The following is a 14,266-nucleotide window of genomic DNA, read 5'->3' as shown; positions in this document are numbered from 1 at the left end:
TGTTTTGCATGTCTTACCAAAAGCTGGACACAACTTCTTGTTCCTTGCATGTTTTACCACAAAAATTGCAACTGATCGTATCTTTATGTTGCGGCACTCTCTGCACTTCCACCGTCTGTCCTTACAGAGTTCTGCTGTTTTCTTTTGACAGCTCTGCCGCTCTGCATATTTGCAGAAACTTTTCCAGGGTTAAGTTTTCCTCCTTCAACAGCCTCTCTCTGTCTTTGCAGAGCTGTGTGAGTCACAAACAATTCTGTCTCTTATTAGAGAGTCCTTTATACCTCCAAAAATGCACTTATTTGCCAAAACTTTCAAATCTGTGACATACTTGTCAATATTTTCTTCCAATCCTTGATTGCGCACAAAACATCTGTACCTTCCTACTGTCACGTTCAGTTTAGGGTAACAATGTCATTCAGACAGCTACATCATCGAGCTCACACTCCTCCTCGCCGATCCACTGCTGCCCTCTAGCATGTTCAGCAGCTCCCTTCTACTTCCGCCGATTAGGTAGTAGAAAAGTTTCACCTTCATAACCTCCTCTGCTTCTGGCATCGTCAGTTCTATGTAAAGAGTAAACTCCTCTTTCCAACATTTCCACGACTTCGCCAAGTTAGCAGAGTCCAAACGAAGTATCGGCGGAGGTCTCAGTTGCTCCATTTTCATTTCCCTCACGTCACTCGATGCCGCGGTTTCTGTCAGCTCAGGTCCGGCTAGCTGTTAGCCTTTAGCGCAGAGGTCACCAACCTTTTTGAAACCAAGAGCTACTTCTTGGGTACTGATTAATGCAAAGGGGTACCAGTTCGATACACACTTAAATAAATAGCCAGAAATAGCATATTTGCTCAATTTACCTTTAATAAATAAATATATATCTATAAAAAAATGGGTATTTCTGTCCGTCATTCTGTCGTACATTTTTTTCCTTTTACGGAAGGTTTTTTTGTACACAATACATGATGAAAAAAACACTTAATTGAACGGTTTAAAAGAGGAGAAAACACAAAAAAAATTTAAATGAAATTTTGAAACATAACTTATCTTCAATTTCGACTCTTTAAAATTCAAAATTCATCTGAAAAAAATTAATAGAAGAACTAGCTAATTCAAATCTTTTTGAAAAAAATAAAAAAACAATTTATCGAACATCATTTGTAATTTTTCCTGATTAAGATTAATTTTAGAATTTTGATGACGTTTTAAATAGGTTAAAATCCGATTTGCACTTTGTTATAATATATAACAAATTGGACCATACTATATTTCTAACAAAGACGAATCATTTTTTCTTCTAGATTTTCCAGAACAAAAATTTCAAAAGAAATTCAAAAGACTTTGAAATAAGATATACATTTGATTCTACAGATTTTCTAGATTTGCCAGGATATTTTTTTTGAATTTTAATCATAATAAGTTTGAAAAAATATTTCACAAATATTCTTCGTCGAAAAAACAAAAGCTAAAATGAAAAATGAAATTAAAATGTGTTTATTATTCTTTACAAAAAAAAAAAAATACTTGAACATTGATTTAAATTGTCAGGAAAGAAGAGGAAGGAATTTACAAGCCAAAAAGGTATGTGTTTAAAAATCCTAAAATCATTTTAAAGGTCGTATTTTTTCTCTAAAATTGTCTTTCTCAAAGTTATAAGCACAGTAAATAAAAAATGAATTTATTTAAACAAGTGAAGACCAAGTCTTTAAAATATTTTCTTGGATTTTCAAATTCTATTTGAGTTTTGTCTCTCTTAGAATTAAAAATGTCGAGCAAAGCGAGACCAGCTTTAAATACAATTTTAAAAAATAGAGGCAGCTCACTGGTAAGTGCTGCTATTTGAGCTATTTTTACAACAGGCCAGCGGGCTACTCGTCTGGTCCTTACGGGCACCACTTTGGTGACCCCTGCTTTAGCGGTTAGCGGCACCTCTCCAAGTTTGTGGCGGTCTCAAAGTTGAACAACCGTTGCCACCATGTTTCACTCTAGTCCGTTATATTCCCAACCTTAAAGAGTGGACGGTTAGAGCAGTAGAGTAGCTCACTTCTACTTTATTGTCAACTTCAGTGCAGGTACAATTCCAGGTTACTCACTTACACTAGCCCGCTTACTTCCTGTACCCAGTGTCTCACTCTAAACGTTCCCCCCTGCGACATGTATCAATATGATGGAGTATCAACGTAACAGTCATATTGTAACAGGAGTAAATAGAAAACATGTGAAAGGAACGTCTGTTCGTTCTTGTTAGAGTTGTATACTTTTTCCACGTCCAAGTCCATATTCCTGCAGCAGTTTCCGAAGACACAAAAGTTCCCCCTCTAAGACCTTTGCAAAACACATTTCTGACTTTGTACAACTGACATGGTAAAGGTGCTTCGTGCATCTGTCAAGAACACAGGCAGAAGGCAAGTGTCTGGCTAAGTTGTCAGCTCCCTGGTGGTCTATTGGCTAGGATTCGGCGCGATCACTGTCACGTCCTGGGTTCAATTCCCGGTCAGGGAACCACCTTCTAACCTGTCTGGGAACAGTTAATTTATAATTAATTTCCACAATTCTCATGTTTATGCTCAGTGGAGGCAAGTGTCTGGGTGAGTTGTCAGCTCCCTGCTCATTGGATGCAAATCTATAGCACTGACATTTTCAAAAGAGGCAACAGGAAAACTGTCCTTCAACGTGGAAGTCAGCACAATGGGTGTTCTTATCATGACATGAAAACAAAGAGTGTAAGTGGAACCGGGCGGATACCTTTCACATAAAAAAACTTTAAATAACAGAAAATAACTTCAATCCATCTTTCTTTCGGTTATGGGCCCAGCTCGCTTCTACTGTGCCACTCTGCTAACTTTATATGCATCCTAGCTTTATGGAGGTGTAGATTAAAATACCATCGCTTAGGGAAAAGCGGTAGAAATGGATGGATGGATGTTTTCCTGGTGAGAAACTAGTCTGTTTTCTGAAACAAAAATAATTTGTCCTTGTCAAATAGTACTAATGCACCCCAAAGTAGAGGCGTTTGTTTCTTCCGCAGAACTGGACTTCCAACAGTAGAGGTACCGACACTGTGGACTTAAAAACATTAAATGCTCACAAATTTGTCAGTAAGAAAAGGTTCAAATCCCTTCTAATTTTTTACATATATTCTTGGTTTCAAATTAATCCGTAATAATGGATTTGAGTCACTGACTCTAATAAAAAAAATTGTCCTTTTTGAAATTTTGTTTTGCATCCTAATTTTGAGGAATGCCGTCTCATATCGGCGATAAATTGATCCTTTAAAATAGGTATGCAAAGGTTGTGTGGCCAAGTGGTGTACGGTGCTGGAATTAGGGTCCAGTCTTTTAAAAGTTGTAAGTTACATTCCTGCCACTGCCATTTCTGATCTGGTAATGCACTTGTATCTTTCCTAAACAAACATGTTTGGGTGGAGAGCAATTTTTTCTTTGGACGAGCAATATGTAGCTGTACTGACAAGTATGGCAAGTACCTATAGCCGTTGTGACAAAAGCAAAAGGGGGAAAGGTGTCGCCAAAAGCTTACAGCACCTGGTATTCTTAGGCAGTTTCCCATTCAAGTACTAACCAGGGCCGACCAAGCCTAGCTTCCGAGTTCTGATGAGATCAGGCTTGCTCAGGGTAGTATGGCCGTAAACCAAGAAGTCTTTCTCAAACTCAGAATTTTAAATGTGACAAGCTGGTTGACAGGACCTTTCTGCAATGAGCAAGGCGTGTGTGATACAATAATCAGTGCTCTTTTTCTCAGCCTGTCTAACTCTTTGGACATTTGCTCCACTGTTAGCACTGAAGTGCGTTGAGTCACATATGTCACTGTTGGCCATACTGCAAATCTTGCTATCAATCCCAAACCAATTCAAAACTAAAAAAACATGTTTTGGGTGGAGAGCAGCGTTATGTTTGGACGAGCAATATGTAGCTGTATTGACAAGTATGAAAGTATCTATAGCCTTTGTGACAAAAGCAAAAGGGGGAAAGGGCACCTAATGCTGGGAGCATCGCCAAAAGCTTATGTAACTGTTCTGGGTCGGCACAATGATGAGACTTTTTCCACTGTTCTCAGCTTTATTTATTTTCTTCCAACCTGCGGGCGACAATTAGACAATGTTGGTATCCCGTCTTTCTTTGGCTTACGCCCTCAGCCATTTAGAACTTTTCTGTGTACATATACATCTTTAACAATTGATAATGAAAAAGACAGATACAAACAGGCTTTTGAAAACTACTCAAATTAAATACAGGTTACAGGACTGCTCAGTGAAGTCTTTTCAGAAATGTAAAGAGGCTAGCATCAGCTGCCTGAATAAGGACTTGAACCCTGGACCCTCAGATTAAAAGTGTGATGCTCTGCTGTCTGAGCAACCCAGCCTCTCTTCAAACCTGATTTGCCCAACATCTAAGAGAACAGTCATATTGGCAACCTCAGATGAACATGAATTAGTTTGGATGTTCAGTGACAAGCTGGGAACTGTCAAAGCTCAACTCACCAATTGCTTGAACACAAACCTATTTTTTGACAATAAGCCACTTTTACTTTGTCATCAAGTCAGAAGGTTAGGACCAAAAAAGAAGCCACTCTCCCGAAGTTGCCAACTCTGAGCTGGATTTAACTTGGATGCTCCCCACATGTTCGAGCCAAATGCCTTGGGGACACAAGTTAATAGTCAGCTACTTTTGTTAAAGTCCAATTAATAGCGAAATGGCTGAACAAGGTACACAACAGGGTATTCCAACAAGATGGTTTCAAAGGGTTTCAGGTAGGTTAAATTGAGTTTAATTGTATGCAATATTCCTAACAATCATGGTAGTAAAACATTCTTCAATGACTTGGCCTCATTTTGGTATATTTTTAAATTACATCTGCGGTCCCCTCCAAGGTTTCTCATTGTCATCCCACTGGGTTGAGTTTTTTCTTGCCCTGATGTGGGATCTGAGCTGAGGATGTCGTTGTGGCTTGTGCAGCCCCTTGAGACACTTCTGATTTAGGGCTATATAAGTAAACTTTGATTGATTGATTGATTGATTGATTGATTGATGATATTAAAGGAACTCAAAAATCTGAGTTAGTATCAGGTAACTCCACCTTTCGATAGCTCAGCTGGTATAATGGCGGACTGTAGATGCTCTTGCTGAATTCCATAGGTCGCTGGTTCAAATTCAGCACGAAGCAATACCCGTTATCCTTTTTTTTTTTTTTTTTTATTAAATCAACACAAGATACACTTCCAATTAGTGCACCAACCCAAAAGCCATCCCTCCCTCATTCTCACATTATTTTGCTACTGCTGTAGTTGGGTAAAGGTATGTAGTTCGAGAAGTGTATGGAGGTTAGCATCAGGCACCTGGACAGGGACTTGAACCCTGGGCCCTCAGATTAAAAGTCTGATGCTCTGCTGACTGAGCTACCCAGGACCTTCTCAATGCTGATCTGCCCAACATCTGAGATAACAGCCATATTGGCAATCTCAGGTGGAGGTGAATTAGTCAGCATGTTCAGTGAGAAGTTGGGAACTGTCAAAGCTCAAGCTCCACAATTGCTTGAATCCAAATCGCATTTTTAACAGTTAGACCAGTTTTACATCGTCATCAACAAGGAAAGATTTGACCAAAAAAGAAGCTCCTCTCCCGAAGTTGCCAACTCTGAGCTGGATTTAACTTAGATGCTCCCCAGAATTTTGCCAGAAGCATTTTGCTTCAATTTTTAGTGGAGGTTAGCTGCAACAGGTAGAGCTGGTGAAGGCCCAGGCTGCAACAAATAGAAGGTCACTAGATTTTAAAGTCCAACATAAGCAGTCAGTACAGCCCTGTTTTGGTAGTAAGCCTAATGTAAACTGTGTGTTCCTTTGGCGTAAGATGTGTACAATATACAAGCTGTACTACAGCAAATCTACATAGGACTAGTGGCGCAATGGATAACGCGTCTGACTATGGATCAGAAGATTTTAGGTTCAACTCCTGGCTAGCTCGTTGTATTTCTTTACTCTAACTGAAGCAAAATTCCGCGCCATTTCTTCTGGAGTGTTTTTTGCATTTAAAATAAATATCTACTAACAGGAACATTAATTTTTTGTCTCGTTATTATTGTGAATAGATAGCTGGAAGTTGTATCTGTTGTTATACTCGGGGCATTCAATCAGAATAAAGTGGGTGAGGAAAAAGGTGAAACAATACAAATCTTGCCTGAACACGCCTTCCTCTTGTTAAAGTAAATATTGTTGGGGCTTCGTATTTGTTTGATCATGATTTTTGAAAAAAAGAGTTGTCTTGTTCCTTCTGGTAAGTGGTTGAACAAGATGTGAAACCAACCAGGTACTCTGGCAAAACTAAAAATATCCATTTTATGTCATTACAGTATTGGCCTTGATGCATAATTTAATATGACTGATGTGTGCTTTGTGCTGTTACTTTATCTCTTGGTAAAGATGCATTATAAGCTCAGTCGATCGATCAATACTTTGTTTCTTGTCTTTCTTTCTTTAGTTAATTTCAAACATGAACATACTTACAACATAATACATCAGACAATTTCATATCATTTCACATTACATCATGTCCAAAAAGGAGTACGAATCCATTCCCATGTCAGAGCGTTTACAAATATATACATTCATTTACAGACCTTTTTTTTTTATAGTAAAATGACTTCTGTGAATGAGTAATACAAAAGCTTTGTACTAATTAAGTAATTAATTCAGTCAGTATTAGTATACTGAGATGAAGAATATCTTATTTCCAATAAGGTTGAAAGTGTTTCTCATAATTCTTCTTCCTTGTACTTTGTAAGCACTATTAATTTGAACAACCTCTTAAACTGGATCATATCAGTACAATGTTCAACTTCATTACTTAATGCATTCCATAATTTAATTCCACATACTGATATGCTAAAGGTTCTAAGTGTTGTACATGCATACAAATGTTTTAAATTAGATTTTCCCCTTAAGGTTACATTTCTCCTCTTTAATTGGTAAGAATTGTTGTGCATTCTTTGGTAGCAAGTTATAGTTTGCTTTGTACATCATTTTAGCTGTTTGCAATTTTACCAAATCATCGAACTTTAATATTTTTGAGTCAATAAATAAAGGGTTTGTATGTTCTCTATATCCAACATTATGTATCAGTTTAATTGATCTTTTTTGTAACACGGTAAACGAGTGTAGTGCACATTTGTAGTTATTTCCCATATTTCTGCACAATAACTCAGGTATGGTAACACTAATGAGCAGGAGAGAATATGAAGTGATTTTTGGCACAGCACATATTTTGCTTTATTCATTATTGAAATGGTTTTTGCCACCGTATGTTGTATATTTTGTATATGAGATTTCCAGCTCATTTTATCATCTTTTAATACTCCCAAAAATCTGTGGGGATTATTAACAATTAGAAATAAAAATATGTATATGTATGTATACATATATATATATATATATATATATATATATATATATATATATATATATATATATACACATAAATGTTTTTATTGTTTGTAAAATATGTCTTGTACTGTTTAGTCTCACCGTTTCATCCAAATTGTTCTATTCAATTTTTAATAACAGTACACAATGTTACATATTAATGTATGTACTTGATTGAAAGAAGCACTTATATAAAATATCCAATCTATAAATATAGAAGCATGTTAAAAAGATTGTTACACAAACAACAATGTCACACATGTTATATGTGCTCATGTTGTTAGAAAGTCAAAATTAAAATGTTGACAATTTATTTCAAATCCTGCAGTTTCATTTGCTGCTGCTGTTCTCAACAGCACACTTGTGTTTCTTACACTGGTACTTATAAGAGAATCTTTCACCACACACACTGCAACTCAACACTTTCTCTCCTGGGTGTCTTCTCATGTGTACTACAAGTGTTGATCGTTGACAAAAGCTTCTGTTGCAGATTGAACATGTATGGGATTTTTCACCAGTGTGTGTTCTTGTGTGCGTTTTTAAATTTTGACTTTCTGCAAAAGCTTTACCACATACTGAACAGGAAAAAGGTTTTTCACCAGTGTGTGTTCTCATGTGCACTTTCATAGATTCCTTCCTTGGAAAAGATGAGCCACAGATTGAACAGATAAAAGGTTTTTCACCAGTGTGTAACATTGTGTGTTTTTTCAAACTCTGACTGTGTGCAAAACTTTTACCACATATCAAACAGGTAAAATGTTTTTTTCCAGTGTGTATTGGCATGTGTTGGTTTAAAACATTTTTTTTTGTAAAACCTTTACCACAGAATGAACAAGAAAAAGGTTTTTCTCCTGTGTGTGTTCTCATGTGTACTTTTAAATTCTGACTGTTAGTATAACATTTACCACATTCTGAGCAGGAAAACGGTTTTTCTCCAGTGTGTGTTCTCATATGCAGTTTCAAATAGCGACTTTCTACAAAACCTTTACTACATATTGAACAGATAAAACATTTTTCTCCGGTGTGTGTTCTCATGTGTGCTTTCAGACGACAATGGTATTTAAATGTTTTGTCACAGTGAGAACATTTGAAGTGAGTGTTGTCAGTGTGACATGTCTTATCATCTTTAGAGTCTTCATCATCAGTGTCAGGAGAGTGTGACGTTGTGTCCTCACTATCTGATAGTGGAGCTAAGAGCTTGTCTGCTTGTGATTCTCCACAGTGGTCTCCATCAGCTTCTGTTGTCATGTGTTGTGTTGAGCTGCTGCTTGGAGGCTCCACCACTCCCCTCTCCTCACCTTCACCTTTGGCCTCATCATCTTCACTCTTCACAGGGACACCAGTCACTGGGAACACCACCATTCCTTCAAGATGATCTCCTTCCTGACTGATGCTGTGTTCCTCCTCTTCCTTTTTAATGTGGGTGCTCAGTAAGTCCTCCTCTTCCTTTCTACAGGGAAGGGTCCGTGTCAAAGAGGAAAAAGAGACGCCAGAGGGTCCGTGGCACCTCATCTTCCTCTTTGATGGATCCTCCTTCACCATCCTGAAGCTACATTCCTGTTTTTCAGGCAGAAGTTGTTCTCCACAGATGTCTGCAGGACACAAAATAACAAACATGATTGAGAAATGTCCAGATTTACCCAGTCACATGAGGCATTCAGTATGTTTGGATGTACTTAAAATAACAAGTTATTATATGAATTGACCTGAAAACAAAACACTCCTCTTTACATTATTCACAGGAAAAGAAGACAACTTTTTACGAGGGGTGGGCAATATGGCCTATGATCCATATTGTAATAAATACCCTTCCACCTGATTGCAGCTGGGATAGGCTCCATCGCCCCCTGTGATTTTAATGTCAGCTACTGATGTATAAACTTGGAAAAAAGATTAGGTTGTTTACAGTGTAAATTTGTAGTCTGTATTGTTGTCTCTGCTATGAGGCCAACTTGTGGTCGAGTTTGTCACTGCGGGTGCTGTGGCTTGAAAGTGTATTTCCTTTTGCTTCGTGCCTTGAACCCGAAGTATAGTTTCTTCGTTTATCTCGCCAAGCAACGTTTGCAAGTGTAACCGGGGATTTTCACTGGATGTGGAACGGCGGCACGATGACAGACTCGTTCTGTTTTTTTTGTTTTCAAGTCAACGTGTCAGTTTCCACCACTTGGCTTCTATAATTAGTGGTCGACACAACAAGGCGGTTCAATTGAGCTAAAACCTGCTCGTGTGGGACAGGAAGTCATGCATAAAAACAAAATAAATGATCCAGTTTACTTTCGAAGTAGAATATTGATTTATGGCAGATGGTATTTTACACTTTGAAAAGTCCTAAGGGACATGAAGTCAACTCGTCAGAAGGTTTTCAGACCTAATTTCACCTCCTTTACACAAATGGATGAAAACATGCTGATTCTAAAAGGCCCCAATTTAAAGAATCATAACAGGCATATTCCGGGCAGCTATATGGGGGCCTGTATTTCAGTGTTGTGATAAAATGACTAGTTCCATCTCCAACATGAAAGCAAGTGTCGCAAACACTACTGCACACAGGAAAACTTATGGAGGAGAATTGCAAGTTGCCAAAACAAAGTTTGTTAATGACTAACAAGAGGCTCAGTATATTCATGTAAGTCTACTGTAGAATAAACATGCTCAAGTGCTGAGAGCGATGCACAGAGTGAGACCTCTTTGTCCAGTTTAAGTCAAATATATTGAACATACAAACACACATATACTCACACACACACACCGTTATTCATACATACAAACATAGGTACCTACGCTCCCACATACATACACAAATACAGTACATACCTACATACTCCAAGTTTGTCCATCTACACGCACATTCACGGTACAAACATGCACATACTGTACATAAACATTCACTGTACAATAGTGTACATATACATTTACTGTACAAACATACATATACTGTACATATACATTTACTGTACAAACATTCATATACACATTCTGTACATATACATACATGCACTCATGCACATAATCACGTTTAATCAAACATATATTAACGTTGTTGCCCTAGGGAAAACTGGGTAACACATGGCACACTGACAAAGCTCAACCCAGTGTTACTATAACAATCTACAAGCTGAATATAGGTTGCCTCTCTCTCTTCCTCTCCATTTTTCAGTATTCTTTTTTTTTTTTAATCTCTAGTTATTATTATTTGTGTGTATTATTGCATTTGAACAACTGTATTGTTGATAATAGAGGTAAACTATTGGTATTGCTCATGATCAATAGCACTTTTTCTATTGGTATTTTTATTGCTCCAGTTGTAGTGTAAAAATGCTTATTGGCATTTCTATATTATTATAGACTGCTATTATTATAACTGCTCCTTTGCTATCACGTTTACAATCATTTTTGTACATATCGTATGTGCTGGTGATGTTATATTGCTGTTGTTGTTTATGTTGTAATTGTTGTGTTTGCTGTTGTTGTTTTTGTCTCTCTGTCTAATCCCCCTCTTATCCACACAATTCCCCCCTCTGTCTTCCTTTTTTTCTCTTTCTATCCTCTCCTGCTCGGACCCGTCTGTACCAAATGATAATATAAAAATTGAAATAAGGCAACAAGAGAAGTATCCTACACTTCTCTTTTGTAAAGTAAATCTGGACAGCCGATATAGGCTCTATGATTTGCCTGAGAAGCTGGACAGGACAAAAAAAATAATAATAATAAAAATAAATAAATAAAATCCACAGACCAAGAAGGAAACACACAGACATAGCAACTTATTGATGACGGCAAGAATTAAGTTATAAGTTTTATTTTCATTTATATCTGTCCCGGCCTACGATTGCATGAATATTTTAATGCCTTTGGACATCGTATTTAATGGTGTTTAATACCGTTTAAAGCCTTAATTTAGGCAAAGTCCATTTAACTACTTTTAAAGCTTTTTAATGACCCTGTTGAAGCTCTAAAATTTAAACAAATGTGGACCGATCGACACAAAAATCGACAGTTATATTACCAAGCATAATATCAGCATAAGGTCGATACAGTGGTTTGACCGCTATGTTGTATTATATATATTTTGTTGAGTTTGTTATTGTTTACAAACTCAGGAAATAAGGAAGACTTTAAGGGCATAAACAAATAATTTAATTTAGAGCCATATTTAAATATTCAATTGATATTGTAACACCACCATCCTGTGTTTTTGTCCGATTATGATTGCGAACAAAAATTGACTCATTCAATTATCATGAACAATTTAAATATCAGTATCCACATTGGTATGACCAATACATTCCCTGTAACTATTTGGTACTGGATCTATACCTAAATTTGTAGTATCAGCCAAAACTAAAGTATCAAACAACAAAAGAAGTGCTTATTATATTTCAACAAAACTGAAAAATAAGTGATTATTAAATTTTAACAGAAGTGTAGATAGAAACACTTTACAACAGAAAGTTCCTAAATAAAAAATATTGTTCAAGGAATTATTGAGACATTTCTAGGATGTATTAACGATTTTTACGAGATTTTGATATGATTTAATACATTCTGAGGCCACCCTGGCTCGCTTGGTAGAGCAGCTGTGCCAGCAATTCAATGGTTCCAGGTTCTATCCTAGTCACTGCCGTTGTGTCCTTGGGCAAAGTACTTTACACACCTGCTCGCAGTGCCACCCACACTGGTTTAAATGACATGGACTTGTTTCTTCAGCATTGTCCACATGTTTAAGTCAGGACTTTGGAAATGCCATTCTAAAACCTTAATTCTAGCCTGATTTAGCCATTCCTTTACCACTTTTGACGTGTGTTTGGGCTCATTGTCTTGTTGGAACACCCAACTGCGCCCAAGACCTAACCTCCGGGCTTGGGATTTTAGGTTATCCTGAAGAATTTGGAGGTAATCTTCCTTTTTCATTGTCACATTAAAAGCACCAGTTCCATTGGTTGCAAAACAGACCAATAGCATAATACTACCACCACCATGCTTAATGGTGATAATGGTGTTCCTGGGATTAAATACCTCGCCTTGTCTCCTCCAAACATATTGCTGGGTATTTTGGCCAAACAGCTCACTTTTTGTTTCATCCAACCACCGACCTATGCTACAGAAGGTCTTATCTTTGTCCATGTGGTGTCAGATGAAACAAAAATTGAGCTGTTTGGTCACAATACCCAGCAATATGTTTGGAGTATAAAATGTGAGGCCTTTAATTCCAGGAACACCATCCTACTGTCAGTGCTGTATATATTATAGACCGCATATAACATTGCTGTATATATACTTATGACCCAGCAGATTTGGTCACATTTTCAGTAGACTCATAATAAATTCCTAAAAGAACCAAACTTCATGAATGTTTTTTGTGACCAACAAGTATGTGCTCCAATCACTCTATCACAAAACAATAATAATTGTAGAACATATTAGAAACTCAAGGCAGCCATGACATTATGTTCTTTACAAGTGTATGTAAACTTTTGATCACGACTGTATGTACATCATTCTCACAAGACAACCAAACTTGTTATACACAATATATTTAAGAATAGAGTTAATAATCAAATATAAATTTGGTAAAGATGTGAGAGTAAGAAGTAAACAAACCTGTTCTGTGTAACACAACTTGATGATGTTTCTTATAATAAACATCCAGTAGTTGATGTTGTCGCTCCTTCTCCTCTATTGTTGTCCAAAGTTCCTCCTCGTACTTTGCTGTCGTTCTTTCGCACATTTTCACACAATCACAACACTTTACACTCACATTAGTTCCCTACTTAGCGATGTTTAAATAACTTCCGCGTCTCTTTGTTAGCAGCTAACAAGCTAAGCTAACTAGCCAGCTAAACTAGCTGCAAGCTACCTTAATTGAAGCTATCAAACAGGAGAAGTGTCAAAGTGCGCTCAGACTAATGTATCCGGCTACAAACAATTATTAACCGTGTGTACTCTATTAAACAACATATATGTAAGAATACAGAAATATAATGCCCGCGTTTAGGACTTCTCCGTCAGACGCCATCTTGCTTTGTCACCCGATCATTCTACGCATGCGCGTACCCGACGTCAGTTCTGCCAACTTGTTTTGCCACACTTACTTCACGGTGGCAGAGGAGTTAGTGCGTCTGCCTCACAATACGAAGGTCCTGCAGTCCTGGGTTCAAATCCAGGCTGAGGATCTATCTGTGTGGAGTCTGCATGTCCTCCCCGTGAATGCGTGGGTTCCCTCCGGGTACTCCGGCTTCCTCCCACTTCCAAAGACATGCACCTGGGGATAGGTTGATTGGCAACACTAAATTGGCCCTAGTGTGTGAATGTGAGTGTGAATGTTGTCTGTCTATCTGTGTTGGCCCTGGGATGAGGTGGCGACTTGTCCAGGGTGTACCCCGCCTTCTGCCCGATTGTAGCTGAGATAGGCGCCAGCGCCCCCCGCGACCCCGAAAGGGAATAAGCGGTAGAAAATGGATGGATGGATGGATGGACTTACCATGGTTCTTTTGTGTCATCTGTATTTCAATAACAATGTCATCATAAACCATTACATACATAACAAATCTATCTGCACTCAAACCTGAAAGATGTGTTCAGCAGCCTTGATGTTTTACTATTTTATAATAATTATTTATACAGAATTCTAAAAATGATTATTTTTTCTTTGGTTACAGTAAGTGATTCGTTTAAAAAATATATCAACATTTAAAAAATTAAATGATGCGATGGGAGATAGTGGCGCCCCCGTGCGTCATTCATTACAATGACAGAAGCGTAAAAGTGGTTGAAATTGTGGCGATACACCTTGTTCATTTTCATATTCTTGTTCCCTTTTAATCCGAGGTAAGATATTCA

General features: G+C 37.6%; 2 protein-coding genes, 1 non-coding gene and 1 pseudogene across 3 annotated transcripts in view; all 4 read right to left on the bottom strand.

The window, feature by feature from the left end:
• The window catches only part of LOC133545477 (oocyte zinc finger protein XlCOF6.1-like), a 97,621-nt gene that overhangs the window by 64,198 nt on the left and 19,157 nt on the right, over window positions 1-14,266 (bottom strand). The window lies entirely within an intron of this gene.
• LOC133545703 (5S ribosomal RNA) lies at window positions 3,525-3,643 on the bottom strand (annotated as a pseudogene).
• On the bottom strand, window positions 5,345-5,417 carry trnak-uuu (transfer RNA lysine (anticodon UUU)). Its single transcript has one exon. It is a non-coding gene; the product is annotated as a tRNA-Lys (tRNA).
• LOC133545050 (zinc finger protein OZF-like) lies at window positions 6,325-13,481 on the bottom strand. The gene is made up of 2 exons (XM_061890354.1): window positions 13,028-13,481; window positions 6,325-9,018 (listed from the first exon to the last, which is right to left on the bottom strand). The coding sequence occupies exons 1-2, from the start codon at window positions 13,152-13,154 to the stop codon at window positions 7,757-7,759; spliced, it is 1,389 nt and encodes a 462-aa protein (XP_061746338.1). The 5' UTR covers window positions 13,155-13,481; the 3' UTR covers window positions 6,325-7,756.

The sequence above is a fragment of the Nerophis ophidion genome, linkage group LG28 (assembly GCF_033978795.1).
Source record: "Nerophis ophidion isolate RoL-2023_Sa linkage group LG28, RoL_Noph_v1.0, whole genome shotgun sequence".
Taxonomy (NCBI): Eukaryota; Metazoa; Chordata; class Actinopteri; order Syngnathiformes; family Syngnathidae; genus Nerophis; species Nerophis ophidion.
This window is presented reverse-complemented; position numbering and strand designations above follow the sequence as displayed.

What these genes read in the sequence shown, in the direction of transcription:
- LOC133545050 (XM_061890354.1), bottom strand. Translation starts at nt 13,154, where the DNA reads ATGTGCGAAAGAACGACAGCAAAGTACGAGGAGGAACTTTGGACAACA. An exon ending in AGTTGTGTTACACAGAACAG is followed by an intron (nt 9,019 to 13,027) that starts GTTTGTTTACTT and finishes TGTGTCCTGCAG; the next exon opens with ACATCTGTGGAGAACAACTT.